This window comes from Manihot esculenta, chromosome 6 (assembly GCF_001659605.2).
Source record: "Manihot esculenta cultivar AM560-2 chromosome 6, M.esculenta_v8, whole genome shotgun sequence".
Lineage (NCBI taxonomy): Eukaryota > Viridiplantae > Streptophyta > Magnoliopsida > Malpighiales > Euphorbiaceae > Manihot > Manihot esculenta.
Window position 1 is genome coordinate 23,558,750 of NC_035166.2, and position 27,126 is coordinate 23,585,875.

The window sequence follows — 27,126 nt, forward strand, 5'->3', positions numbered from 1 at the left end:
AAAATAAGATAACTTAAATTATCACAAAAATTAAAATAATGAATAAAAATATTAATTGGCTTAAACCTTTACCTTTAAAAAAAAAAAAAATAAAGTTATCCTCAAATTTTAACTCAAACTTAAAATTTTTTTTAAATATTAATTTTTTAATATATTCACATTTTATGATTTAAAAAATAATTTTTTTTAGTTTTAAAAATAATTTAATAATAGTAAAATTTGAAATATGTCTAAAAAAGAATAAATATTATTATAAAAATATATAAATTATATTTAATTAATTTAATGTAAATAAATTCGAGTAACCGATATTTAATATACAAAATTTAAATCATGTCTCATATATTTTATTATAAAATTCAAATCCAATTTTATATTATCTGAACCTATCATGTTAAGGTTGTGGTTATATCAAATACTTGAAAAAACCGACCCACCAACATTACTAGGTTGCTTATATTCAGTAGTCTAAGATATTCTTCCTAAACAATCAAACCCGACCCGTGTACATGGAAAATCCGGTACCGTCCGTACTGGTCCTCTAGTGCAAGTCTACAACCACATGCTTAACCGTTCAACGACTTTGTCTGACCTACCCATCCATCCCCACCCCTCTGTATCAGTTTCTCCAAGTGCAAAAATGGAGAAGAGCTCATGGGACTACTGGGTAGAGGAGTCCCTTGCAAAGCTTGAGTCTCTAAAACTGCTTCGATCTTTAAGACCCATTTACCTCTCAAAGGAGTCTAACCCTTCAAAACCAATTGCACTTGAAGTAGAAGACAACAATTACGAGGTGTTCGATGAAATGCAGCCATGGGATCGGTCCTCAGTTGAAGTCTCCATTTCAGGGTCCACGTTTCAGAAATGGCTCCTTGAAATTCCCAGCTCCGGTAACTTGCTAGAATTTCACTAGCACATTCCCCCCACCCCCTTTTTTTATAATTGATGTCTTACGTGCAAATTATGAACTCTAATTGAATTTCCTGACGAGCTCAATAGGAGATGAGATTGTGTGTGGAAAAGCAGTAACTGACTATAAAGTTGAGCAGTCCAAGAAGCTACTTTTATTCTCTGGCAATGATTATTTGGGGTTAAGTTCACACCCCACAATTGGGAAGGCTGCTGCAAAGGTCTGTCGATGTTTTCTGTGTCTATATTCATATTTTCCTGCTTGCTTATATTGTGAAACTTATTATGCTAATTCAGGCAGCCCAAGAACATGGAATGGGACCAAGAGGTTCTGCTTTAATCTGTGGATACACCAATTACCATAGGGCACTAGAGTCTTGCCTGGCAAACTTGAAGAAGAAAGAGGTATATGCTTAGATGGTTTAGAATGCCCATTAGTCATTCATAATTTGGTCAAAAGAATAATGCCCTTAGTTATTGAAGCAATAGAGCTCAATCACGATATGCATATATCTCATTTCATTTGAACTTAACAAAGTTGTTGTATTTACATTTTGAGGTAACTAAAATCCTGTTTCTTCATGCCATGCACATGTCTAGGACTTATAGAGTTTTATCTAATTTAAGAAAGTAAATAAAAAACAAAAAAATAGTTACCTAATTCATTTACCTGGGCAATGCCCTTATCTGGTCTGATGCTAGTAATTTTGATTGTCCAGATCATGGATAAACTATAAATTGGTTAGTTGAAATCCATGAAGGTCAGTCTTGTGATTTCTAGGATGCTTAATTCTTTACACCATATTTTTTTGAACATTCAGGATATTGAACTGTAAACTAATGCACATTTGTTTTAATTTATGTTCTAGGATTGTCTTCTTTGTCCTACAGGGTTTGCTGCTAATATGGCAGTGATGGTAGCTGTTGGAAACATCAGCTCTCTTTTGGCTCCAGCAGAAAAACCTCTGCAGAAGGAAAAGATAGCCATATTTTCTGATGCACTGAATCATGCTTCAATAATTGATGGTATTCGTCTTGCTGAACGCCAACAGAGTGTAGAGGTGCATGTATATAGACACTGTGACATGTCCCACCTTAGTTCGCTATTGTAGGTCCTTACATTGTCTTAAAGCTTTTTGAGATCTTTTACATCACACTTTCCATTTCCTATTCTTCATCTCAAGGCATGTTATGTTTTTGCAGATCCAGTTGTCCATTGAAGAAAAAGGTTGTTGTGACAGATAGGTTAGCCATTTCATCCTAACTGCTTCTGTTAAATACCTTATTTCTTTCTTTCTCTAGTTGTTTGATACGAGGATAAGAAAAACTAGATTGTCCTGATTTCTTGTTATAATTTATTTATGTCAATACGGATTTCACATATTCAGATTTGGTTTAATTTTCATACATTTCTTAAAAAACTTCATTGTGGATAAACCTTACAATTTCCCAGCTGTACATATTATATGTAGCAGATTCAATGCAAAACTTTGTTTTGTTCTTGCTGCAGCTTGTTTAGTATGGATGGAGACTTTGCACCAATGGTTGAGCTTGTGAATCTTCGCAAGAGGCATGGCTTTTTGTTAGTCATTGATGATGTAAGTTATCTTGAATGTTGAGGATGATGTAAGTTATCTTGAACTTTGAGGTATTTCTAAGAAGCATTTCAAGCTGTCTTGTGCACATGAAGATCATTCAAGTACTGAAGTAAATTCTGATATTTAATTTCAATGCCATACTATAGACATGGACATAGTCGCAGTTGAAAACGATGTTTTTTATATTCCAACATGACTCACCACTGCTATTGCTTAGCATTCATAGGTTCTCATACTTCAATGAAAATAAATCTTTGCAACCAATAATTAAAAAAAAAATAAACCTGCTGAGAGATTTTTTTTTTCCAGGCTCATGGAACATTTGTTTGTGGAAGAAATGGTGGTGGAGTGGCTGAGGAGTTTAATTGTGAAAGAGATGTTGACATATGTGTTGGAACTCTGAGTAAGGCTGCTGGCTGCCATGGCGGATTTATAGCATGCAGGTAAACTGTTCGTATATACTATCTCCTAATGGTTGTTGTGAAGAATAGACATAAGTAAGGCAACTTTCATCTGGCCCATTGTTATTATTCTTTGTGTTTGAAACTTTTGAATGGGTTTATTTTCTCTCATTAATACTCCTTTCTAATATTTTAACTACCCCCCTATTAATAGATTTTGTTATGCCAATACTTCTGAACAGCGAAAAGTGGAAGAAACTCATACAATCAAGAGGCCGCTCTTTTATATTTTCAACTGCTTCCCCAGTCCCTGTTGCTGCTGCTGCCCATGGTAAATTCTACTGCTTTTGCTTTTCTCTTTTGGCTTCAATTGTTGTTCTTAAAACTCCCATACCAATCCTCTATAGTGCTGTACTTTGTTTAATCTATGATCCTTTTTGTTGATTACTTCTTGTATTTGTCACCTAGTAACTTGGCCCTCTTCCCATAAATGCGGCTATCGGGAAATGCCTCTTGCATGTAACTTGGCATTGATATTGATAGTAAATATTAGTTTCAAAGCAACTATAGAATGGCCTTTGTGGGGATACATGTAATGCTTTGTTTCTATCAGCAGTAGTCAGACCTATAGCAATTATTTGATAAAATAAGGTTTATTTTTATATCATAGTACAGGGATGTAATATGCTATTATTCATTATGCATTCTCCTTCTTGGTTAAAATTTTTGTATTGTTAACAACTTTAGTATTACCTAGCAGCTTCTGTAATTGTCGCAAAAAAGGAAGTGTGGCGTAGAAAGGCAATTTGGAACAGAGTGCAGGAGTTTCAGGCTTTAACTGGAATCCCCATCACAAGTCCCATAATTTCTCTAATTGTTGGGAGCGAAGAAAAAGCCCTGCAAGCCAGCCGGTTCATCTCTTTCTCTCTCTATCTACCTGCATGAAATTGTGGTTATTGTTGCTACACATAATGACTCTGGTTATTGTCATGGATCAGGCACATGTTGAAATCTGGTTTTCATGTGACTGCAATCAGGCCCCCTACGGTGCCTCCCAACTCATGCAGGTATTATTACATATGCTTTGACATGCTCTCAATAGTTTCAATATCTAATTTCTCATCATTTTTCTATTTATTTCTTGGGAAAAAACTGTTCTTTCTGTGCTGCTCTTTTGCTTCAGTTTTCAGCACTGCAGAATGCAACTTTGATCCTGTCAAGCTTAATTGTTTTATTGAAATTACGTTGATATGTATTCAAAGATGTGATTTTGCTTTTCTGTTGGTCTGTATTGTGATTTGATTCAGTGTATGACACTGTAAGTCGCCCATTCATGAGTAAAGATAATGGGTAGATGAAGTCGTATTACTAGAAAATGCTTCATGGTATATTCAAATTCACATTATTTTTAAGGTTAACTATATCCAAAGAGTAAATATTAGGCTACCTTTGATCAACTTTACATTTGTATTCCAGATTCCTTTGCTTTAATAACATTTATTTCATCTGCATAACTCTTTGAATTCTTCCCTGTATAAATGTTAGGCTACGAGTGACTCTGAGTGCAACCCATACAGCAGATGATTTGAAGCAACTGATAGGCGCACTGTCCTCTTGCATTAACTTTCAAGAAATTTGCAGCAACAGCATATATGCATATGCTAGACTTTAGAAATCTGAAGTTAATCTGGGTTCATCATTTCAGTTACAAAGAATTGTAGAATGAGGAGCATTAAAGCAGGCTAAGATACTATTGCACAGTTGGTGTGTGGTAGTGATTACGTCTTGTTATAGTCAATGTATTGCTTTGGCAAATTTAGAGTAAGCATCGAGTTAATATAGTAGGACAAGTATATGTAAATTGTTCCTATACAGTAATTGGGAACTCAGGGGCCTGGGCCAACTGTATCAGTTCATGGGGATCTTCCAATACTATTGCTGCTACCATGCATGAAAACTTCAAAATGAATACAAGGTTATTTTAGTTGTGGGGATCAAAAGGGGCTCTCTAGCCAGGCGCGATCCTGGATTTAATTTGACTGGGGGAAATTTATTTGCCTAAATATGCAGGTAAAATAAGTCATTATATATGTTTTAAGTGAGTTAGAGAAATTATTAATTTATCAAACCCAATAAAAAAACAAACATTAGTATTTATTTAGAGCATTTAATAAATTAATGGAACAGAATTTTATTTTGAAATAGAGGCATTAATAAAATTTGTATATAGTTATAACAAAGAGGCATAATAAGTATATAATAAAAATTATGGGCGGCAGTGCCAGCTGTTCATTTATGAGTCTCCAAGGCTTAGGTCTGATTACAGGCCAGGAATATGACCATGATTCATGCGCAATGGAAGCTAATACATGGGTCAGTCGCATGCTATTATGTGAACCAAAAAGAGTATGGAGCGGAGAGTCGAAGTCGATATTCAATTGCACTTGTTACTTTGACAGTTGACTCTTTAGTTGTCCTCCCTATTATTTGCTGGATTGCTTATTGATCAATATTCAAAAAAAAAAATAAAAATAAAAGTCACTCATACACCATTATCCAAGAACAAGTGTAATTTATACATGTCTCATTTTCTACCCTGCAGTCTGCACCATAAAATTACAATTCTCTCCTACTCCAATTTTTTTTTAAAAAAAAAAAAAACAAAAAAAGAAGAAAAGAAAATACACCCAACACTAACAACCCAACGACCAACTAAAACTTCATACACGCAAAATCCTCGTTTTCTTCGTCTTTACAATCAAAAAGAATATGTCAACACAGGAAAAAAAAAAAAAAGAAAAGCTCTACGACTGTATCAATAATTGAAATGTGTATTATTTATTGGAAGGAATTCATAAAGAATGGACCCGTAAGAGAATTAGCCTTGCCACGTAACCTCCCCAAGTCACTCCACACTACTCCAGCTGGTTTCCCACACATGTCGCCGCAAACTACAATCCACGCCGCTTTTTTGTTTCTTTGTCACGCAACCGCCATCTCAGTCCCATCTTTATCACGGGACGCGTCCATTGCCAACGGCTTGCCGGACACGGAAACAGAGGAGTACCGGGAAGAGAAATCGCGAAACCTGCCACAATCATCTTCCTCGTCGAAATTATTGCTCTGACCAGGACCTTCGTCGAAGTTCAAAGCGTAACTCAAAGGATCATATTGGAACTTGCCAGGCCTGCTGTTGCCACTACCTTTGCTTCTATTGAATCTCCGGATGAAAGTCTTCCACTTGGGCCCAGCGACAATCTCAGACCATTCTCGGATCTTCTTGATAGCCCTAGCACCCGGCTCCCACCATGGATTACCGTCTCCTGACGATTGGATTTTCTCCCACCAGGCCAACCCGACGGAGGGAGAACGGCGGGAATCGAAGCAGGGGAAACAGAAGCAGCAACTGGTGTTTGCAAGCAAAGAATTGGATGATTGCTCGGGGATGGAGTCTACATGAGCCATCTCTGGGTCTTCTACGCCCATAAAACCAACAAAAGAGAGAGAAACCCTAACGGGAGAGAGAGAGAGTGGAGACTGGTATCTGCAGAGCGCGGAGGCTATTTATTTGGGGAAGAGATGGATTGTAACGGGAAGTTACGGGAAACGGGGAAGTGCCGGTTACAAGCGGATGAGTTTTATTATGGATATAATTATAATTAAGCCCCTTTATTTTTATTGAAAGATTAAATAAATTCAATTTAAAAATTAAATTAATTTTTTTTGAAAAGATAAGAAAATAGAAACAACATCATAGCGACGTCGACCCAAATTTTTTGACCTTACTTATAATGAGTTGATATTATTAGAAAATGAGCAACATTATTCACAGATTTATAATAAAAATACATTTTGATTTCTCATAACTAGATAAAAACAGTTTATGATTTTGAACCAAAAATCAAAAAATGATAAATCATCCAATAAAACATAATTAACTGATATCATAAGTACCTGAGCATTCAATTCGAAAAAAACTCGATCACATCCACACTCTTTGATCCATCTCAATGCTTCCCGAAATGTCATAGTTTCAGCACATTTTGCATCCATCTGGCTATAAAAAGAGCCTGCTCTAGCAGTCACAAAACTCTCATCATCATTCCGGATTACACAATCGAAGCCTACCGAACCTCGTTGCAAGCTTAAAGAGGCGTCAATGTTCGCCTTGATCCAACCGTGCGGCGGAGGAGACCAGACCGGGCGAGCCGAGTCGACAATGGTACTTACTGAGGAAACGACACGAGCTGCTTTCCATTGCTGCAAAAAATTCAGAGCCATGAAGAACACACCACTCGCAGTCTGACCCTGGCCCTTCCATACAATATTGTTCCTGTTTTGCCACAAAGCCCATAAGATCATTAGCATAAGAGAGGCAATTTCTACAGAAGCAGAAGAGAAGGCTAAAGAAAACCACTCATTTAAAGAGGATGCAAAAGGCGCAGGCCAATCCAACGATGAGCTTAACCAGCAGCTGCGGGCAAAAGGGCACTGAATCAGAATATGCAAGACATTCTCAGGGGCTGCATGACACAACGAGCATCATCACTAAGATGATAGTTAATCAGCTTAAGTTCCTTCTGCCCACCATCATCTCGAAGAGTCAGAGTGCTTTTATTGCTGGTTGAAGTATTCAGGACAATATAATCTTAGCTTTTGAGGCCTTGCATGGTTTTAAAGTGCATCAAAGGAAGAAAGAGTTCTCTGGGGCCCTCAAAATGGATATCAGCAAGGCCTATGATAGACTTGAGTGGGGTTTCATTCGGGATATGCTTCTTCGGCTGGGTTTTGCGCAATAATGGGTTGCTTTGCTGTTCTCTTGTATCTCCACTGTTCGTTATTAGATCCTGCATGATAGCAAGGAGTTAGGCCCTATTGTTCCTATAAGGGGGTTGAGGCAAGGAGACCCCTTATCGTCGTACTTGTTTATTCTTTGTGCTGAGGGGCTTTCCCGTCTCCTGCAAAATTGTATGAGCAGTGGAAGCCTTCATGGGTATAGGGTTTCTCGGGGTGGCCCGCAGATTTCTCACCTTTTTTTCGCGGATGATAGCCTGATCTTCTTCCGAGCAAATGTTCAGGAGGCTTTGGAACTCAACGTATCCTTCGCATGTATGAAAATGCATCTAGACAGGTGATTAACTTTCAGAAATCATATATCTTCTTTAGTAGATACACTCATGTGGCTCTTCGGGATTCTGTTTGCTCAGTGCTTCAGGTTGAGGAGAAACCGGATTTTGGAAATTATTTAGGACTTCCTTCTCATGTTGGGAATAATAAGAGGGAAGTGTTTAGTCTTGTTAAGGATAAATTGTGGAAAAGGCTGAATTCTTGGAAGCATCGGGCGCTGTCTCAAGTAGGTAAGGAGGTTCTCTTGAAAACAATCCTCCAAGCTTTGCCGAACTATGTGATGAGCTTATTTTTACTTCCTCGGACTCTTTGTGAATATCTACAGCGTATAATGACTAGATATTGGTGGAGTAAGGGGGCGGATCAAAATCGGGGTATTCACTGGCTGGGTTGGACAAAATGGCAAAGCACAGATCTGATGGCGGGCAGGGTTCAAAATTCTTCATAAGTTTAACTTGGCCATGCTTGGGAAGCATGGCTGGCACATTATCAACAGGTCTCAGTCCTTAGTGACCCTTGTCTTTAAGGCCCGCTATTTTTCAACAAAGTCTTTCTTTGAAACTCCTTTGGGAAGTAACCCTAGCTTCTTGTGGCGCAGCATATGAGAAACTCGGGGTCTGATTCGAGCCGAGGCTTACTGGAGGATTGGGAATGGCTGGTCAGTTTCAGTCTGGGGCAGCCCTGATTGAGAGAGCTGCCTGAGTCTCTGGTTTCTACAACCCTTCCTCTGAACTGTGCTGAAGTTGTTGTTTCATATCTCATAATTAACCACAGATGGAACGAGAGTTTAATTGCACAGATGTTCAATGAAAGAGACAAAAGTTGTATTTTGAACATCCCGCTTAATCTTTCATTGTGTTCTGATGCGTGGTGCTGGAAATTCGAGTCCAAAGGTCACTATTCGTTAAGAGTGCATATAGATTTCTAGTTGATAGCTTTCGTCATAGGGAAGGGAGCGAGATATGAATATAATATTTTTTTAATAATATAATATTATTTTTTATATAATAAAACTTTATTTTTATCATTTTAAAAATTATTTATTATATTTATATTTTAAAATTTTTATAATAATTAAAATATTAAATTTTTAATATTTTAAATTATTAAAAAATATTTTATTATTAAAAATATTATAGATTTCTAGTTGATAGCTTTCGTCATAGGGAAGGGAGCGAGATATGAATATAATATTTTTTTTTAATAATATAATATTATTTTTTATATAATAAAACTTTATTTTTATCATTTTAAAAATTATTTATTATATTTATATTTATATTTTAAAATTTTTATAATAATTAAAATATTAAATTTTTAATATTTTAAATTATTAAAAAAATATTTTATTATTAAAAATATTATATTAAATAATAATTTATTGGACTTTTAAATAATAATATAAAAATTTAATTAATATAAAATTTTAAATTAAGTGTTAAATAAAAATATAGAGATTTATTTGAACTTATTTCCGTTCTATTATTGTTTTTAAGTGTAAGAAGAGGAGTGAGGGCTTCGTCAATATTGATTAGAATGATGAAAAGAGAATGGTAGCGATTGTGTGCTTCGCGTAGCCAATGTGGTGGAATCTTGATTGGGGCTCAGCATGCAGTGTCATGACGAAGAAAGAAGATGAGGTCAAAGGAAATGCGTGAGAAAGAGTCTAAAAGTCATCTCATCGCTGTGGATCCCAATTAAGCCATGATTCCTCCTAGACAATAAGTTTGTTATTATGATTATTTTTTCAAAAAAAATTCTAAATAGTTATTATATTCTTTTTGAAGCCAATATTTGGTAGTTATTAATGATTCTCCTATATTAATCAGAAATATTTAAATTTAATAAAATTTTAATATTTTTATTCTAAACCAACTATAAGTTCTAACTAAGCTTAATGTAACTTAAAAATCAAAATTTTTAATCTAAGTTTCTCATTTTTTTAATTTAAATACAAATTAAAAACTCAATTTCTTAATTTTTAATTTAAATTTTTATTTCTTAATTTAAGGAAAAAATTAAACTTTGAATTAAAGTCAATTTACTTAAAACTTTTGAGCTAATTTATAAAAAAAAAACATTTTAAAAAATAAATTCAACTTCCCAGTAAAATATCATGATTAAATTGAGCCGTGTAATACTATTATTCAATAATTAAATTTATGCCCATTATACTTAACAATCTATATCAATTTTTTTATTATTTCATTGACAAATTAATATAATTTTGTTTTCAATTATTGTAATTATATTACATCATATACGTATAAAATTTTTTATAATAAAAAATTACAATCATTAAACAAACTCGTATTTTCCCTGTTTTCTTAACGAAATTTAATAGAAAAAGATAAAAATTATTTTTAGTATTTGATGTTTCCTTCAAGGCCTCAGACCGTGAGGGCCACAACTAGGGGTGAGCAATATTCGGTTTAAACTGAAATAACCGATCGAATCGATTAATTTCAAAAATTCAGTTCGGTTTTAATTTTTTATTCGGTTCGATTCAGATTTAATTTTTTAAAAATCGATAATTTTGGTTCGATTCAGTTTTGGATCCAAAAATTTTGATTAAACCGAACCGAACCAAAATCAGCAATACTACGTCGTTTTCAGTAGTTCCTTTATTTGCCCTAGATCTAAAAGTCATCTCCTCTCGTTTTCGTCTGCCACATCCCACACAGAGTCACGCTCACGCATTCACGCTGTCCCTCTTCTCCAGATTCCACGCCGCCTATGCCTCCATCCATCCACCACTTCCAGCAGCGCTTTCACCGTCCAACCTCCACTCTCTTCCCGGCGACATTGACTAATTGACCATCGTCGAGTAACTCGGCTTGTATGTTGCGGCTGCGTGACCCAGCGACCCGACTCCTCCTTGCCTCGTTCCTCCGGCTGCGTGACCCAGCGACCCGACTCCTCCTTGCCTCGTTCCTCCGGCTGCGTGACCTAGCGACGTCGACTCCTCCTTGCCTCATTCCTCCGTCGCTCTCTAGTCTCTCTCTCTGCGCAATCGTCGGCCGTCGCCTGTCGCTGCTGTTGTGTGACTTAAACCGATCGAATCGAATCAAATCTGTTCGAAATCGAGATAACTGAAGAACTTAAAAATTCCATTTCAAAAAAAAAAAGAAAAGGTTAAAAATCGATTTAATCGATTGAACTGACCGAATCGAACCGAATCAGATTGGTTCGGTTCGATTCGATTATCCCTCTTATTCGGTGCGGTTTGATTTTTATAAAGTTATCCAATTCAATTTTCGGTTATTTCGGTTCGGTTCGATTTTGAACCGAATCGACCGAATGCTAACCCCTAGCCACAACACTATCAAAATTTAACATGCAGACTTGTCTTCCAGTATGCACTCCAGAGCTTGTTTGGACGGGTCAGATAAGGCAGGATAAGAGATCCAATCCAATAGACTTGATGTATCCGCAAAATAACAGACCTTTAGACATTCGAGATCGTATTAACATGACTTCAAAGAAAACATTCGAGATCGTGACTTCAAAGAAAATTAAATGGCTGTCTAACAATGAAAGAAATACAGTACATCCACACGTACAACTCAGCATGACAATGACAGGACATACAGACACAGGATGATGGTTACACGTCACTAGAAAATAAAAGAAAAAAAAATAAAAAAAGGAAGATATAAGTCAACCAGACCAAACTTACTAAAATACACCTTAATTCTACCATTTATTGAGTCTCAGGATATCAATTGGCGCCGTCTGTGGGAATGAAGGAGAACTTCTCATCACCAAAGTTCTCATCCTCATCCCACCCACTAAGATCCACATGGCCAATCACGACGAAAATCATACTGGAAACACCCAAATGACCTGAAATCTGCTCAAGAAAAACCACAGTTTTCATTCTCTAGCCCTATCACCCCATTAAATCAACCATCCGTGTTGTTTAACCCTTCACCAAGCTCAGTAGAGACCATGCCTCGAACTACCTTTCTGACCAAGAGTTGCAAAACATAGCCCTGCAACTATAAAACAGTACTCATTAGCCAGGCCAAATATTGCAGCAGAGAGGACTCAGCACCCCGTTGAGTCTACTACCTGTAATTCGAAGAGTTCAATATCAATGAGCTCCAACCCACATTAAACCATCAAGCCCCTCAACAGAGCAATAGGAAAACGGGTGATGGAGATGGAGAAGCCAGTCGAAGGAATGAACCCATGGCCAGAGCAAGAGGTCGGATAGTAAGGGAGCTTATCGAGAACGATGGGGCTGAGAGCTATTCTTCCAAACAAGTAGAAAAATCGGAGAGTGAAAAGTTAAAAAGAAACTATCATCTGGAGAAAAGGCCTAGGAGAGAGGAGGCAAATGTAGATCAAAAGTTAGAAAGACCGAGAGAGTAACTGTGACGGAATTGAGCACGAGACAACAACAGTCTCTTGTTGCCAACCTCATCCCCATTTGTGAGATGGATACAGCAGGAAACCATCTCAAAAAGTTCATGATGTTGGCTGCCTATGATGGGACGAAAAATCATCAGAAGCATGTCTTAAACTATAAGATATTCATGGAGAGCTGCAAACTCACTCAAATGCCTTGATGTGCAAGGTTTTTCCCACCACCTTAACCGAACCAACCCGAGCGTGGTTCAACAGCTTGGGGGCTGATAGTATTAAAAACTTCATAGATCTGGTCAGCGTATTCATCAACAGATTCATTGTTCGGGTCCCAACTGAAAGAAAAACAAGTCATTTAGAAACGATTCGGCAAAAGAGAGTAGATGACTTACCATGGATTAAAAAGCTAAAGAAATTAGAGATATGCTTAAGAGAGCAAAAGTTAAAGAAATCAGAAATATCCTTAAGAAAGGAGATGACATACCATGAGGAACATTAACTATTCCCGAGATCATCCAAAGAGCGAGAGCTGAAACTTGCTTGTTGCTTGACGGGCTCGCTGAATGCGATGGTCCTTAGGAGTCTGTTTGGGAGCAGATAGAGTCTTGGCTGGAGTCAACACCTTGACAAAAATGAACGTTCTCAAAGCCATGGAGTAAGAATTCTCTGCCAAGGTACCAAGGCCAGAGAAGGCGTAGGGACAGGGGCAACGCAACAAGTTATAGTTGCAAGGTCCGCAGCTTGGAAGATCTCCCGAGTTACGTCAGCCACTGTCTTCTTAGCCTTAAAGGCTGCCAGAGTCGTCTTCATGCTTTTCTGATATAAAGTGAAGTTCTTTAGAAGCTTGATGGTGTCCATGGGTATGGCAGAAGCTGAAAAGATAATGCTAATCCGATTAAAACTCAAAGCAACAAGAAGAAAATACAACAAGAAAAAAGAAAAACAGAAAAATAATAATACTAGCTTCCATATAGTCTCGAAGGCTAGACATAAACATGCACTTCTCGACGTCATACTTTTTCTTTACAGAGATCAGTCGAAGAAGGCAAACTTGGTCCATCAGGATTAACCTGGAAAAGTCGTTGCAGCTCTAAGAGACTTCCCCAAGAGAGTTCGACATCTTAATTAATCTGAGCTCTCCTTTAGCTCGACTATCACAAAGGCTTTAGCCTAACTTTTATTGAGTCCTTATACATAGCGAAGATGGATAACTCTGCCTGGAAACCAAACTAGTAGAATAAATAGGTGGACCTGACGAGACGAAAGAAGGTACACAACAACGCAATAGAGGGGGCAAATCCCCAGCATAAACAAACGAACTCAAAGCAGCACATGAATAGGATGCATACGGGAGTCACCCTAAAGCGATGAAAGACTTAAATGAAGAAAGGGGTAAAAGGAAAGTCAATTCGAAATCGCGTTGTTTGATAAAAAAGATCAGATTGTGTCCTTGTTGGACGTCTATTAAGCCCACCAAAGGTGGATTGGGAAAGACAATCCTCTCTTTGAGAAAGAGAATATATATGGTGCTATCAATATAGTCACTAGAAAAGAAATGAGAAAGAGAAGAATGGGTGATAGAGGACACCAGACCCACAATATCGAAAATTTTAACGAAAACCATGTGGAGAGTAAGACGTACCTCAAATCAAAAAAGCAGAAATTACAAAAAAGAGATAGAGTAAAATAACAGAAACAGCGCAAAAGACAGAACAACAAGTGGAATCAAAAGCGTAAATTTGAAATGGGTAAAGGCGAAGAGAAGACGTTTTGACAAGGGCACTCCTAGAGCCATGCAGTAATAATTAGAATTTCAGAATTTACCCCTCATTAATTATTAATGAGCAGATAAAGAGACACTTGATGACCACCGGGCATTGGATACTCAGGCTATGACTAAGCCCACATTGGAAGGATCAGGCTATAACCCTATCAAAGCCCAATATGCAGCTCAGGACTCGCTCGGACGAGCCGAATAAGGCAAGACTCAAGCCCATGTGTAGGAGGTCCAGTCCAATCGACTTGATGGATCCGCAGGCAATAAACCCTGGACATCCATAATTGTGTCCACATAGTTTCGAAGAAAATTAAATGGCCGTCTGACGATGTAAAAGGACATAATACATACGTACGACCCAGCGTGACAATGACAAGACGTACAAACATAGAACGAAAGTTACATGTCACTAAAAGACAAAAAAGAAAGAATAAAAGAAAAAAGATATAAACCAACCAAATCAAACTTACCAAAATACACCTTGATCTTACCCTTTAATAGATCTTAGGACATCAGTATTAAAAAAAATAAATAATTTAAAAGGGTTAGGTTGTCCTGCAGTCGTCTTAACCTCTCTAAGGTTTAAAGACCAAAAGTCTCTAAGTTGAGTTCGAAATCCATGTATAAAATAAATAAATAAATAATTTAAAAGGATTAGGTTGTCCTGAAGTCGTCTTAACCTCTCTAAGGTTTAGAGACCAGAAGTCTCTAAGTTGAGTTCGAAATCCATGTATAAAATAAATAAATAAATAAATAAAACTTGGGTTGGATAACAACTGCAAAGAGTCCGTTAACAGATTATTCAAGATGCTAAGAGCTATTTTTACAGCTATCCTTTGTTTGAAATTGGCCATGTCAACAGATTTGCTAACAGATACCAAATTGGGTGGCAAACAATGTGAGATTGGGAGCCTTCTTGATTCGGGTTGGGCCTCCAAACCTCCTCCTCAGTTGTTGGCTCTGTTACGGTCTGTATTCTGTTCCTTCATGAATATTATTTCTACTTTTCTGATTAAAAAAATAAAAACTTCGGTATAGACCAAAGAGAGAGATTTCAAGCATAAAAAATGGATATCTGCCATCAAGGACAAATATTGCAACCAATGGTCATGCATATAATTAGAACATATTTTCTTGTAAGAATGCATTTATTGTTTTCTCCTATCATCCTGTGCAACAGTAAAGGAAGCATATCTAGAGCTAGAGGAGATGCATAACAATCAGCATTTCCCACCGTCTGTATCATGGATAATGGATTAACAACAATCTAAGCACAGCAACACTCACTCCTGTCCTTTTCCTCAGAACTAGATAAATGTTTTAAGTTAAATATTTCATAAACTTTGTGCTATGCAGAAGAGGATCTCTCTCCCTGTCCTTGTCTCACCAGCTAGTTAATCTTAAAATAAACCCATCACCCATGTTCAAATACTAGTTTAGGAAGCACGTTCTAATCAACAACTCCAAAGAACAATGTTCAAATCAAGGTTAGTTTTACCTTAAGTTACTCAAATATCATGATATTAACAATTTCATATGAAGCAATGTATTTTACTTATTTCCTAAAACTTCATCAACCATCTTAATAAACACACAAGTTGAGGGTGTGAGAACACGAACAGCTTACAGGTGCTCTACATAACTAGTACTTCTGGCTTAAAACATAAAAGTGCTCTGTACAGAGTCAATACAATAGAGATTTTATCTCAAACCCAATTATAAGTCAGCTCAATCAAGAGAGCTACAAGTAGCATAGACGCATTCTCTATAAGCAGTAGATAACGGGAAGCTCAACTTACAAGGGAAGGGCTGTTCTAGCCTCACCAGTATGAACACCCCAGAAAATACTTCCAGCATCATCTGACTTTCCAGAATCGATAGCAACAGCACCAAATATTGCCCTGAAAGCACCACAGACCACTGAGGGAGCCGTTGCATTAGTCTTGGGAGAAATTCTAACCATCTTGTGTAGCCCCAGCCGCATCCCATCAGCCGCACATGAAGTTTCCACTTTGGATATCTCAGATATAAGGCGGTTGAGTTCCTTGGGAGATATATCAATGTCTTTGCGGAGGGAAATCATAGAGACAAACGTGTTGATGACATTGACACCAAGAATGCTCAATGCCTTGTTGTTCTCTTCGGAAAATGAGGGATGGGTCATTGCACGGCGGAGAAGATCAATCTTGAGGAAAGTATAGCTGCAGATTGAGAAGGCAAGAAAAGGCATTGAATTTATTCAAATATGAAGGAGTAAATGTGCACATATGACAACAAAGATTTCAATTTAGGTTTCATTCTTCCAGAATTTCTCGGCAACCAAAAAGCATGCGTTAATACAGAAGGCGAAAAAGGAAAGGGGCAGAAGAGAGAACTTACTTGATCTTTTTCTGTAGCAGTTCAAGAGCTAATTCAAATGGCGAGGCCGATGGTTTGGCTTTGATCCTCATATAATCGAGATCGTTTACAGCGAGAACCTGCACGATTCCAATCACATGCAGACACCCACAATTATATTTCTTAATTTCCCTTCCCCTTCTCTCGAACAATATAAGCAATCAAGCGAATCATATCAAAGGTAAAACTACCTGCAAAAAGAAGAATGCCGCCAAAACAAGTAGCGTAAAAACAGTGAAGCGACGAGAAGCCATTTCCCAAGTTTTCTTACTTGACTGTCACTGATCTGCTTGGAAAGCTTTATGCGAACTGCGAAGGGAAAAGGATACCCTATAACTTCCTTGGGAAGTTCCAAGTTGCTACACAGCACTGGGCTCCTGATGGCTGACCTCAGATTCTCGAGTCATTTGCATGCTTCATTGAGTTAAAGAGGCCAAGGCCCAAATTGCAAGAAAGGTCTGCTATCTAAGGATCTGTTTTTGGCCTTTTCTTGTGCAGCAAACCCAGGAACTCCATCAACCAAGAGAAATTATATTTGATCACCATAATCCTCTCTTCTCTTGTATAGAATAGTAAATCAATTATAAATTTTAATATGAAGTGCAATTTTTATCTAAACTCGTTATAATATGCATTTAAGATACTTAAATTTTTTTAATAAATTTAAAGAATCTGTTTTTTTTATTAATTTTGAGCTAATATAATTTATTTTTAAAAATGAAGGATTTTTTATTTGTCACTAAATCTAAATATTTTTTTTGACTTAATTTTATAAATTGTAAAATGCCTTCTGCCATTTAAAAATGAATGAAATTTTAAAAAATAAAAGATGTAATAAACAAGAAACTTGAGAATATTTGTTACATATTTAAAGACAAAAAGGGAATTCATATAAAATTGGCCTTGACATTCATTCTAGAATTTGGAAACATCAACTTTATGAGCTGATTCATGGGGCAAAAATTGCAGCATCCCTTGTCAAAAACAAGTTCAAATAAAGCATTGAACTCAACACAACACTATAAAGAATTTTTCTTTCATCTATAATATAAACCGATCCATGTATACAAGAAAATTTTGTCCCATTGGTATGACCTCTCTACATCTGTTAACTTCAAAAACTTCTTTCTGAACCAACACATGTATACACCAGCCCCATCCTCCTGCAGTCTAGAGTTCAAAGGAAAGAAAAAGAACAAAAGAATACCAATCTATCTGTAATGACTCAAAAGGCAGCAATGGTTCTGGGCCCAGCATGTGATGACCAAGAGAAACCTCTGAATTGTACCCAGCCACATTGAGGCCACTGCACCTTTTTTTTCTTGTATCCATGCACCGAAAGGACAAAAACCTATTGCCTGTCAAATGACATTATCGAAAGAAACTTGTACTTCTTCGCTGCCCCTTGGCTTCGAACTTGAAGCAGCAGCCAAACCTTGAAGTAATGCTAGTACATCGACAGTATCATCCAAGTAGTACCTAGCTTTGCTGGGTTTTTGGCCAACAGTGCATGCAAAGATCTCTGGAGCTGAATTAAAGGACCAACTAGAACCCTTCCTTGATATGCTTTCGAACATGTCTTCATCAGATCTATCATCCCCAATGCACATCACAAAGTCTGGGGATTTCCCACTTGTGACCATTGCATAAAGAACTTTCTCTGCAACAAGACCTTTAGTCACGCCCTGCACACCGTGGCCAACGTTAGACCTCTGGCCACAAGAAGGCAAATGAACTGAAACACTAAAGACAAAAGGGAGGCATACCTGTGGTTTTACTTCAACAATGTGCTGACCCCTCTTCACAACTACTGGCTCATTTGCAAGGACAGTTTCAAGATGATCCAACAGTTCTTTAGCCTGGCAAGATCCAAAAACAGGATCAGCATATTGATGGTTCCACACTAAGGCACTCTCCTTGGTCTCTATATAGGAGCCATCAGTTGCTTCTGTATATGATTTCATAACAGGCAATGCAATTTTTTTCCAATCAAAATCTGCCACCAAGTTACTGGTTTCCCAATTGGACATCCTACTCCACCTACAAGAAGAAAATCAACCTTAATAATGCAAGATGATTGACACAGGTGGCAAATAAACCTACAAGATTTAACATAGCATTTCTAATAACATACCTCATGAAGTATCCATGCTCAGCTGCTATACCCAGATTCTCACATTGAGTAAACCAATCGCTCAGAGTATCTTTTGCCCTTCCACTAACTATAAACACAGTGTTCTTAGGGTCAGTACAAAGGTTGCTCAGGACAGATATAACTTCAGGACTGGGGGTTTTAACAATGGAAGTTTGAGGCACCACTGTTCCATCATAATCCAAAAATATCACCCTCCGATACGTCCTCTTGTATGCAGAGACAATATGTTCACTGGAAAGCTTCCTAAAGTTTGGTGAAAGTGACAAAATCCTAAAATTCAGACCAAAACCAATACCCCAACAACGCTTGCTATAATGATCTTTGCAAGCTCGCTCCAAGTCCAGCACAAAACTGCGAACCCAATATGCCACATCATGAGAGCTAATATATCGATAGTGCTTCTCATGCCTCAACTGCTTCTCTAAATCAGGCATGGTAAGGGCCAAATTTAATGCATCTGCTACGGCTTCAACATCCCATGGGTTCACCCTTATTGCACCGCTTAAAGATGGAGAACAACCAATAAACTCGGAAACAACAATCGTGCTTGCATGAGATGATCGAGGATCAACTCCCAGAGCTTCATCCATTTTAGGAGTCCCCTGCCTACAGACAATGTACTCATAAGGGATCAGGTTCATTCCATCCCTCACTGCATTTACAATACAACATTCAGCCAATGAATAGTAGGCTGTTTTCTCGTAAAGGGGCACATGGCGATCAATCAGGATCACAGGATCATAGCCTGGGAAACCAAAAATACTATTTATCCTTTTGGTAGTCAAGTATGTCTCCCTTTCTGCTTCTTGTACATCTTTCCCTGAGCTCCTTGCAGGATTTAGAATTTGAACCATGACAACCTTTCCTCGTAACTCGGGATTCTGCTGCAAAAGTTGTTCCATTGCTAATAATTTCAAACTGATGCCCTTGAAAATATCCATGTCATCAACTCCAACAATAATCTTTTTCCCCTCAAACTGTGTTTGGATTTCTTTAACCTTGATGGAAGAAGAAGGGTGATTAAGAGCAGATTCTAGTCTGCCCAAGTGAATTCCTGCAGGTAAAATTTTGATGTATACTATGCGGCCAAAATACTCAAGTCCAATATGACCACGTTTTGATTCATAGTCTAGGCCCAACATTCGGCTGCAACAGGACAGAAAGTGGCGAGCATAATCAAATGTATGAAAACCAATTAAATCTGCATTCAGCAGTGCTTTAAGAATTTCATCTCTGACTGGGAGAGTTCGGTAAATTTCTGAGGAGGGGAATGGGCTATGAAGGAAGAAGCCAAGCTTAACTCGATAGAAATGCTTCCTCAAGAAAGTAGGGAGAACCATTAGGTGATAATCATGAACCCAAACATGATCTTCTTCAGGATTAATCACTTCCATAACCTTATCTGCAAAAATTTTATTAGCAGATACATAGGCCTGCCACAGCAACTTGTCAAAGCGATTGCTGTGATCAGGGCACATTGGCAGCATATAATGGAAAAGGGGCCACAACTGGTGCTTACAGAAACCATGATAGAACTTTTTGTGAAGTTCAGGAGGAAGAAACGTTGGTACACAGTTATATTCCTCCAGCAGTTTCTGGGAAACCTCTTCTTGTTCACTAGCATCTACATCAACCTTCAGAGATCCCACATAAACAATCTCTGTATTGTCTGAGAATCCATCCTTCATTTGAAACAAAAGTGAATCCTCATCGAAACTGAATGACCACTTGCTTGTTTCTAAATCCTTTTGAGCATGTAGAGGAAGAAAATTTGCCACTATAATTTTCTTCTTGTAGCATCTAGCTGATGGAACATTTGTATCTCCATCATTGCTTCCATCACTGTCTGTGTTCGAAAAAATTCCTTCTACAGTCATCACCCTTGGGAGAGATCTGGGAGTTCGGGAGAAATTCAACATGTCTCCAGATGATAAGTCCAAGAAATTTATGCAAGATTTTGACATCATTGTTGCAGTTTTTGTTTTAATGCTTGTAGGTGATAATTTGGAGCTATGGAGAATCACACGATCAACTTCTCAAACAAGATATGAAGAGCTAATATAAAGTATGGAGATTTGAACACCAGCAGCAATGGGGGAAACACTTGTTAGCTACAATGTCTAAAACAAATAAACAATTAAAAGATAAGCATTGAAATAATATATACGAGGTGAACGAGCATGATAAAAAGTATTTCATTTTTGGTGCAGTTACAGAACTATATCTCACGCACATGGAAAGTCATGGTTATATAGAATATCATATGCTTCTTCCCTTCTGCGGATAAAAGTTTCTTATTGTCTTTTTTGTCCGTTAGTTTCAACATAGGCACATAATTTCACATATTTCAAGATTAAAACAAATAGTAAAGGTTTTTTAAACATTTGCTACCCAATCAGGAGAATTTAGTTTTTATGCATAAGCCTAACATAAAAACACAATAAGGGTCAGTTTGACATCACTATTCGAATGTTGTTGAGAAAATTACAATCTCAAAAATGCTTAAAGAAATTTGGTTTTAACTTAAATTTGACAATATGTAACATCGCCTAAAAGGGCGCTTTCCCAAAAAGCAATTTCAACCTCAATGCCAATACGCTCTAGGTAATTGTCACTTCCAACCATCTCAAGTTAACATGCCCTAAAAGAAGCAAAACTAAAATGTGAAGTCAGAGAGTCCTAGTGTTATTAACATCTCATAAATATAGTCATTAATGATACATTCTTCCAAGGAAGAGTTGAGGAAGGCTGTGATTTGGTCTTCCCATCAAGTACAAATACTATCATAGCATATCATAAAACTTTCAGAACACCTGAATGAGATATAAACATCCAAGTAGATCTGACTGGTTGAAGAGAACCAACCTCCAATGTTATAACCATTCAAATTTAACCAATCTCCATCTCATAGATATTCAACAGTAATCAGTTCATAACATTTTTTATTGATCAAAGGAAAGAATAAAGAAAATTAGACAGCAATCATAAATAATAAAGAAAAATGGAAAAACACACAAATGACTTGTATACATACCAATTTTTGCTAGCTCAAAACCAAGCAACAGATTTTGCTCAATTGATTTTCCTATTCCTAGGCTTATGTAAACAGAAGGATATCTTTATTCGAGGTTGAATTCAACTTTATAAAGCCTAAGAAATGAAAGCAGGAAACGCCTGTCAACGAATAAGGAAGTCACAACGAATTCCAGCAATACAGAATAATCTTTCTGCACATGCCTTTTATATCATTAGGCTCCGACAAAACCACTAAATAACATGATCTGTCTTCCGATACTAATTATGGCTACATTTGATAAGTTGCGTTGGACAATAACGGACTTCATCCTTATCTTGTTTTCTCAAATCCTCACAATTGACCAATAACAGGCACAAAAGCAGGGAAAACACTTGATGGATGAAAATAATTTATTTTCTATTAATTTCAGAATATCCGTTTGATTTTGGGACATCAATTGCTTAACAAAACATCACAAATCTCCTCATTATTCATTAGGTTGTATTGTCAGATAATCAATGAAAATACAAGGGAAATTTTCAGTGACTGATGATTCTTTATGGTCATAATTGACGAAGTATTAAATTAAAATCAAACTAAAACTAATGAAGGAGAAGTGTATTTTTTTTCATTGCATTTATTGGCTCATATGTTTCTTTAATTTCTAGGTTCCAGAGCTGGGCACTTAACTGGGAAAGCATGAATATACTATACTCAATTTCATGCCTAAATGTCTCTAACAATAAAATTTCTTTCCTAGGAAAAATTTCATGCAAATTTATAACAATATCTATACATTTCAAACAAAGGGGTTTATAGTTTAAAATTTCCATACAAATTTATAACAATATCTATAACACAATAAAGGGGCTTCATACAAATTTTCAATACACCTCATCAATTGCTTCACAAAACATCACAAATCTCCTCATTATTCATTAGATTGTATTGTCAGATAATCAATGAAAATACAAGGGAAATTTTCAGTGACTGATGATTCTTTATGGTCATAATTGACGAAGTATTAAATTAAAATCAAACTAAAACTAATGAAGGAGAAGTGTATTTTTTTCATTGCATTTATTGGCTCATATGTTTCTTTAATTTCTAGGTTCTAGAGCTGGGCACTTAACTGGGAAAGTATGCATATATTATACTCAATTCATGCCTAAATGTCTCTAACAATAAAATTTCTTTCCTAGGAAAAATTTCATGCAAATTTATAACAATATCTATACATTTCAAACAAAGGGGTTTATAGTTTAAAATTTCCATACAAATTTGTAACAATATCTATAACACAATAAAGGGGCTTCATACAAATTTTCAATACACCTCATAAAAATCAACTGTGTAACCTATAGAGAGTTGAAAAGTTAAAATAGTCTTGAAGCTTATTGTTTAAAAGGAAAATGGAAAATGGCGGGACAATCCTGGAGATGGGATGGGTACAGTTAAAAGAGAACAGAACAAGACAGAGGCAGATGAAGAAACACAAGTTGAGAGTTTCTTAGAAGAGCAGTGAGCTCATTGAAGATAACAAAGGCAAAAAATTAATAAGAAAAAGAGAAAAAAAAAAAAAGTGATGATCACTGTTCATGGAAAATAATGAGAGTAATTAAATTCTGGGGGGAAAATGAAAAACTTCAGAGACATATCCATATCTTTAAGGTCACATAACTTCCATTCATACACACAATTCGATATTGAAAAGAACCAGGGGAGAAAAACAAAAATTAAGGAAATTACCTGAAAGGGCAAAACAAGAAAAAAAGAAGCTGCTACCTAGCTGTTCAGTAATTAAACTGATAACCAATGCTTCCTGCAAAAGTAATTAAATAATCAATGAAAACAAAAACGAAAACAAACTATACTTGGTTGGTGAAAAAAACCCAGAAAACTAGCAATCCGAAGAGCCCATTAAGCCAATAGTTTCCCCAAGTTCCTCAACAACCAAACAAACATCAAGAATGTATAATATTGAAGAAGACGTTACAAAAAAAAAACGGATAATATGAAAATACTTACAAAAACAGAAGCAAGTATCGTCAAGGAAAGAATGCCATCGTTAACAGAGGATTCAGAATACAAAACGATGGATAGAGGATGAGAAGTGCAGGTGTTAGGTTCGAAACCGGTGACATTTTGCGAGTTTATTTACAGTTTTGAAACCCACTAGAAATAATTAAGAGATTGAAGAAATCTTAAAAAGGAAAGATAAAGAAAAGAATAGTGAGGATTTTATATACATATTTGATTTGATTTGATGATTCAACAAAGGAAGCTGAAGTTGAAGCTGAAATCGGAAACGAAAGTCAAACACAAACTTATTAATAAATAAATAATTCTTTTTAATATTTTCGGATTTTCAGAATTAGAGAGAGAAATAGAAAGTGTGGAGACAGTTAAGATTGTAACTTTACGTTCTCTCTCTTCTGAAGCTGTCTTCCCGTAATGCCATCTGTTTCTCCACTTTTATTACGAAACTACCCTTTTATTTTTCCTTTTTTATTTCTACCCTTATTTTTTTTACCATGCTTTTTTCCGCCTTATTTACTCATAACCTTTTCTTTTACTGTAAAAAGAGAACTGGACTAATAATTATATTAATTTATTTCTTACTTCATTTTAATTAAATATTTAATTGTAGATATAATTGTTATTTTTAATATAATATTAATATTCTAATATCTAAAAATTATAGTTTTCGATATGGGTATAAATTTAATTTGAAAAGATCATGTCTCTTCACTTTTTTTTTTTTTTAGTGAAGCATAATTATTATTCTAATACAATAATATTTGTCTCTATCACTTAAATTCATATGAGCAGATATATCAGTATATCTCTCTCACCATTTAATTTCTCTCAACGCTCATGTTGATAAGATTGTAAGGCGGCTGAATCTGCTCTCCTACTTTCCATCACATCACCAGCTAGACTATTCTCTTGTAAATTCGTACATGGAGTCAGTCCGGTCTGCTTTAGTCATTGACTGAAATATACGATATTGAATCAGTCTGTTTTAGAGGATTCTGATAAATTTTTGAACTATTTTCTTTTCTTGAATTTGACTTCATCTCAATATTAAAAGTTCAACTATCATCAAATATTAATTTAATTTTTAATTAAAAAAATAAGAAAGGTTGAATTCAATATAAAGATATATATCATGCCACTTTTAATAGGTGAAATTTTACTTAATTAGTGATTTTAAATTCAAAGAAGCATATTTAATACGAATATTTCGAATGCTAAATAGTTTAAATAAAATAATATAAAATATTTTTAATATTTAATAATTTAATTTTTAAATTTTCACCCATCAATTTAAAAATTCCTCTTTTTAATTTATTTTTAGAATAACAAAATACCCTTAAAAATATAAAAGTTTTAAATCTTCGGTTATGTCAAAGTTACATATGTTGTATGATTTTATTTTAATTTTATTAAAGTAAAAAAAAATACTTTTATGGATCAACTTTCCATTTGAATTATTAAAATATAGAAATCAAAAATTAAATTTTAAAATAGGACACGTGTTAAATTTGAGGACATAAAAGTAAATTTAAGAATAATAATAATAGGGAATAGTGGATAAATGAGAAACCTAACCAAACCTATTCTAAGAACTAATAGTTTAGGTAGCAAAAGCAAGTGTTAATTATGTAATAAAAAACATTATCCTGAAATTAAAAAATAATTAAATAAATATTTGATATTTTCCGTACATTTGGATAAACTTAAACTTTTTCTTTAGACTTTGAAAATTATAGTCGTTGCTGACTATATAATAATAATAATAATAATAATGAATTAAATTTTTATTAATAAATTAGTTATTCATCTGTACTGCTATTTATTTATTTATTTTAAAATTAATTAAAAGGTTTTAATTTTACTTTTCCATTATATTAAAATATAGTAATTATAAATTTTACTGAAAATTTTTTTTTTATGTGTTGATTATTAAATCATTTATATACGAATATAGATATGTATTTAACTGGCCATTGCAGCTATGCATACACGTGTGGAAGCTGACAAATAAACAATCAGGAAGTAACGGAGTCAGTATTTTATAAAATTCAGCTTTGTATCTATGAACGTTATCTCCATAGTACAGAATTTTGATTGATTTTCCATGTCTTAATTTTGAATAATTACATGAACAGCAAGGTTTTTTTTTTTTATTGTGTTTAGTTAATGATTATTGCCGGATTTTTTCACTATGCTCTAAGATCAGACCTATTAGAACAGTTCATAATCTGAAAGCTTCTAGACCCTTTCAAAAATCAGGTCCAGTCCATTCTGTTTAAAGACAAGGTTTCAGTCCGTTTATTCAAAACAGGCCAGCTTAACTCTTCCGGTTCGATGGACAGATCCTCTCCGAACCTAGTATCAACCTCATCCCCCGGCCCAGCTCAGAATCAGGAAGAAATTCAGCCCCTTCGCCTTGTGGGATCATCCGCATGCGCGTCCGGAGAGAATCAGAGGCCGTTACGCATTGAAAAAATATCTGATTCTCTCATACGTCCGTATCAATATAGTAGAAATATGTGGTCCAATGATACAAGTTATGTTAACACGTCACTAACAGATAAAAGAAAACATATAAAAAGATAAATACTCTCCTCTAGATCTAAATTTTTTTAATTTTACAAACCCATCATAAAATTCTATTTTTTAAATTTCAATCATCAGTCAATTTATTATAATAATATTTTAAGATTTAAATTTAAAATTTTTTATTAAAGAGAAATAAAGCATCGCTATCCTGCCCATTTTGCAGAAGTTAATTGTAGTGTTATTTTAAAATTTAAAAAAAATAATAACATTAATAAGAAGACGGCGGCCATCTCAATCCCATCAATGTAAACGGAAGCAATCAATCCTCTTCTTGGAAAGAAAGGAATAAAAATTGCTTCATTATCTTTCTTTTTTCTTTTTCTTTTTCTTTTTTGGCAAAAAAAATGTTTAGAAGAGCCCTTAGGCCTTTGCCAATCTATACGGTAGAGTTATTAAAAGCTTAAGCACGAATGTGATTATTAATTATTAAAATTTAAATTGTAATAAATGCAATATTTTGAATATATAATAATATTATCTTACAAATAATTTTAAATTATATGATTATAAATTAAAAAAAAAAAAGCTAATTTGGATGGCATGACTTTTGCTTCTGTTTAGATAGGAAAAAAAAAAGAAAATAAATTAAAATAAATTGAAAAAATATTTTTATTTTATTTTTCTTTAAATATTGAATTTGAAAAGAAAAATAAATTATTCTAATTTGAGAAAGATAGATTTATTATTTAATATCTGAATATTTATTAATAAATTAATTTTTATTTTTTTAAAAATTTATTAAAATA

General features: G+C 35.3%; 4 protein-coding genes across 11 annotated transcripts; 1 reads left to right on the top strand and 3 right to left on the bottom strand.

Moving 5' to 3' along the window:
• The first annotated feature begins 445 nt into the window (after positions 1–445).
• Positions 446–5,688, top strand: LOC110616478 (8-amino-7-oxononanoate synthase). The gene is made up of 11 exons (XM_021758844.2): positions 446–890; positions 1,000–1,130; positions 1,207–1,314; positions 1,779–2,017; positions 2,113–2,154; positions 2,420–2,507; positions 2,817–2,950; positions 3,151–3,239; positions 3,669–3,819; positions 3,907–3,975; positions 4,454–5,688. Exons 1-11 carry the CDS (start codon positions 563–565, stop codon positions 4,578–4,580), a joined length of 1,506 nt encoding a protein of 501 aa, XP_021614536.1. The 5' UTR covers positions 446–562; the 3' UTR covers positions 4,581–5,688.
• Positions 5,461–6,529, bottom strand: LOC110616758. Its single transcript, XM_021759238.2, has one exon. It carries the CDS (start codon positions 6,392–6,394, stop codon positions 5,891–5,893), a length of 504 nt encoding a protein of 167 aa, XP_021614930.1. The 5' UTR covers positions 6,395–6,529; the 3' UTR covers positions 5,461–5,890.
• Positions 6,530–14,896: 8,367 nt separating this feature from the next.
• LOC110616676 (protein NUCLEAR FUSION DEFECTIVE 2) lies at positions 14,897–16,967 on the bottom strand. Its single transcript, XM_021759126.2, has 4 exons — positions 16,772–16,967; positions 16,563–16,660; positions 15,983–16,384; positions 14,897–15,191 (listed from the first exon to the last, which is right to left on the bottom strand). The coding sequence occupies exons 1-4, from the start codon at positions 16,832–16,834 to the stop codon at positions 15,131–15,133; spliced, it is 624 nt and encodes a 207-aa protein (XP_021614818.1). The 5' UTR covers positions 16,835–16,967; the 3' UTR covers positions 14,897–15,130.
• A 635-nt stretch (positions 16,968–17,602) lies between these two features.
• On the bottom strand, positions 17,603–24,130 carry LOC110617247 (probable alpha,alpha-trehalose-phosphate synthase [UDP-forming] 9). 8 transcript variants are annotated; one of them, XM_021759911.2, is made up of 6 exons: positions 23,780–24,130; positions 23,501–23,573; positions 21,770–21,885; positions 18,715–20,855; positions 18,347–18,620; positions 17,603–18,265 (listed from the first exon to the last, which is right to left on the bottom strand). In XM_021759911.2, the coding sequence occupies exons 4-6, from the start codon at positions 20,700–20,702 to the stop codon at positions 17,942–17,944; spliced, it is 2,586 nt and encodes an 861-aa protein (XP_021615603.1). In that variant the 5' UTR covers positions 20,703–20,855; positions 21,770–21,885; positions 23,501–23,573; positions 23,780–24,130; the 3' UTR covers positions 17,603–17,941. The 8 variants fall into 8 exon arrangements, with proteins under 8 accessions (XP_021615603.1, XP_021615607.1, XP_021615606.1 ...); XM_021759915.2 differs by lacking the exon at positions 21,770–21,885 and having other exon boundaries at positions 18,715–20,790; XM_021759914.2 differs by lacking the exon at positions 21,770–21,885.
• Positions 24,131–27,126: the final 2,996 nt, after the last annotated feature.

Coding starts and splice junctions, on each gene's coding strand:
- LOC110616676 (XM_021759126.2), bottom strand. CDS start 16,834: ATGGCTTCTCGTCGCTTCACTGTTTTTACGCTACTTGTTTTGGCGGCA. Junction 16,385..16,562: donor CTGCTACAGAAAAAGATCAA/GTAAGTTCTCTC, acceptor CTCAATCTGCAG/CTATACTTTCCTCAAGATTG. Junction 15,192..15,982: donor GCTAGAACAGCCCTTCCCTT/GTAAGTTGAGCT, acceptor TTTTTTAATCAG/AAAAGTAGAAATAATATTCA.
- LOC110616758 (XM_021759238.2), bottom strand. CDS start 6,394: ATGGGCGTAGAAGACCCAGAGATGGCTCATGTAGACTCCATCCCCGAG.
- LOC110617247 (XM_021759915.2), bottom strand. CDS start 20,702: ATGATGTCAAAATCTTGCATAAATTTCTTGGACTTATCATCTGGAGAC. Junction 18,621..18,714: donor GAGCATGGATACTTCATGAG/GTATGTTATTAG, acceptor TTCTTCTTGTAG/GTGGAGTAGGATGTCCAATT. Junction 18,266..18,346: donor TTGTTGAAGTAAAACCACAG/GTATGCCTCCCT, acceptor CACGGTGTGCAG/GGCGTGACTAAAGGTCTTGT.
- LOC110616478 (XM_021758844.2), top strand. CDS start 563: ATGCTTAACCGTTCAACGACTTTGTCTGACCTACCCATCCATCCCCAC. Junction 2,155..2,419: donor AAGGTTGTTGTGACAGATAG/GTTAGCCATTTC, acceptor TTCTTGCTGCAG/CTTGTTTAGTATGGATGGAG. Junction 3,976..4,453: donor GTGCCTCCCAACTCATGCAG/GTATTATTACAT, acceptor TATAAATGTTAG/GCTACGAGTGACTCTGAGTG.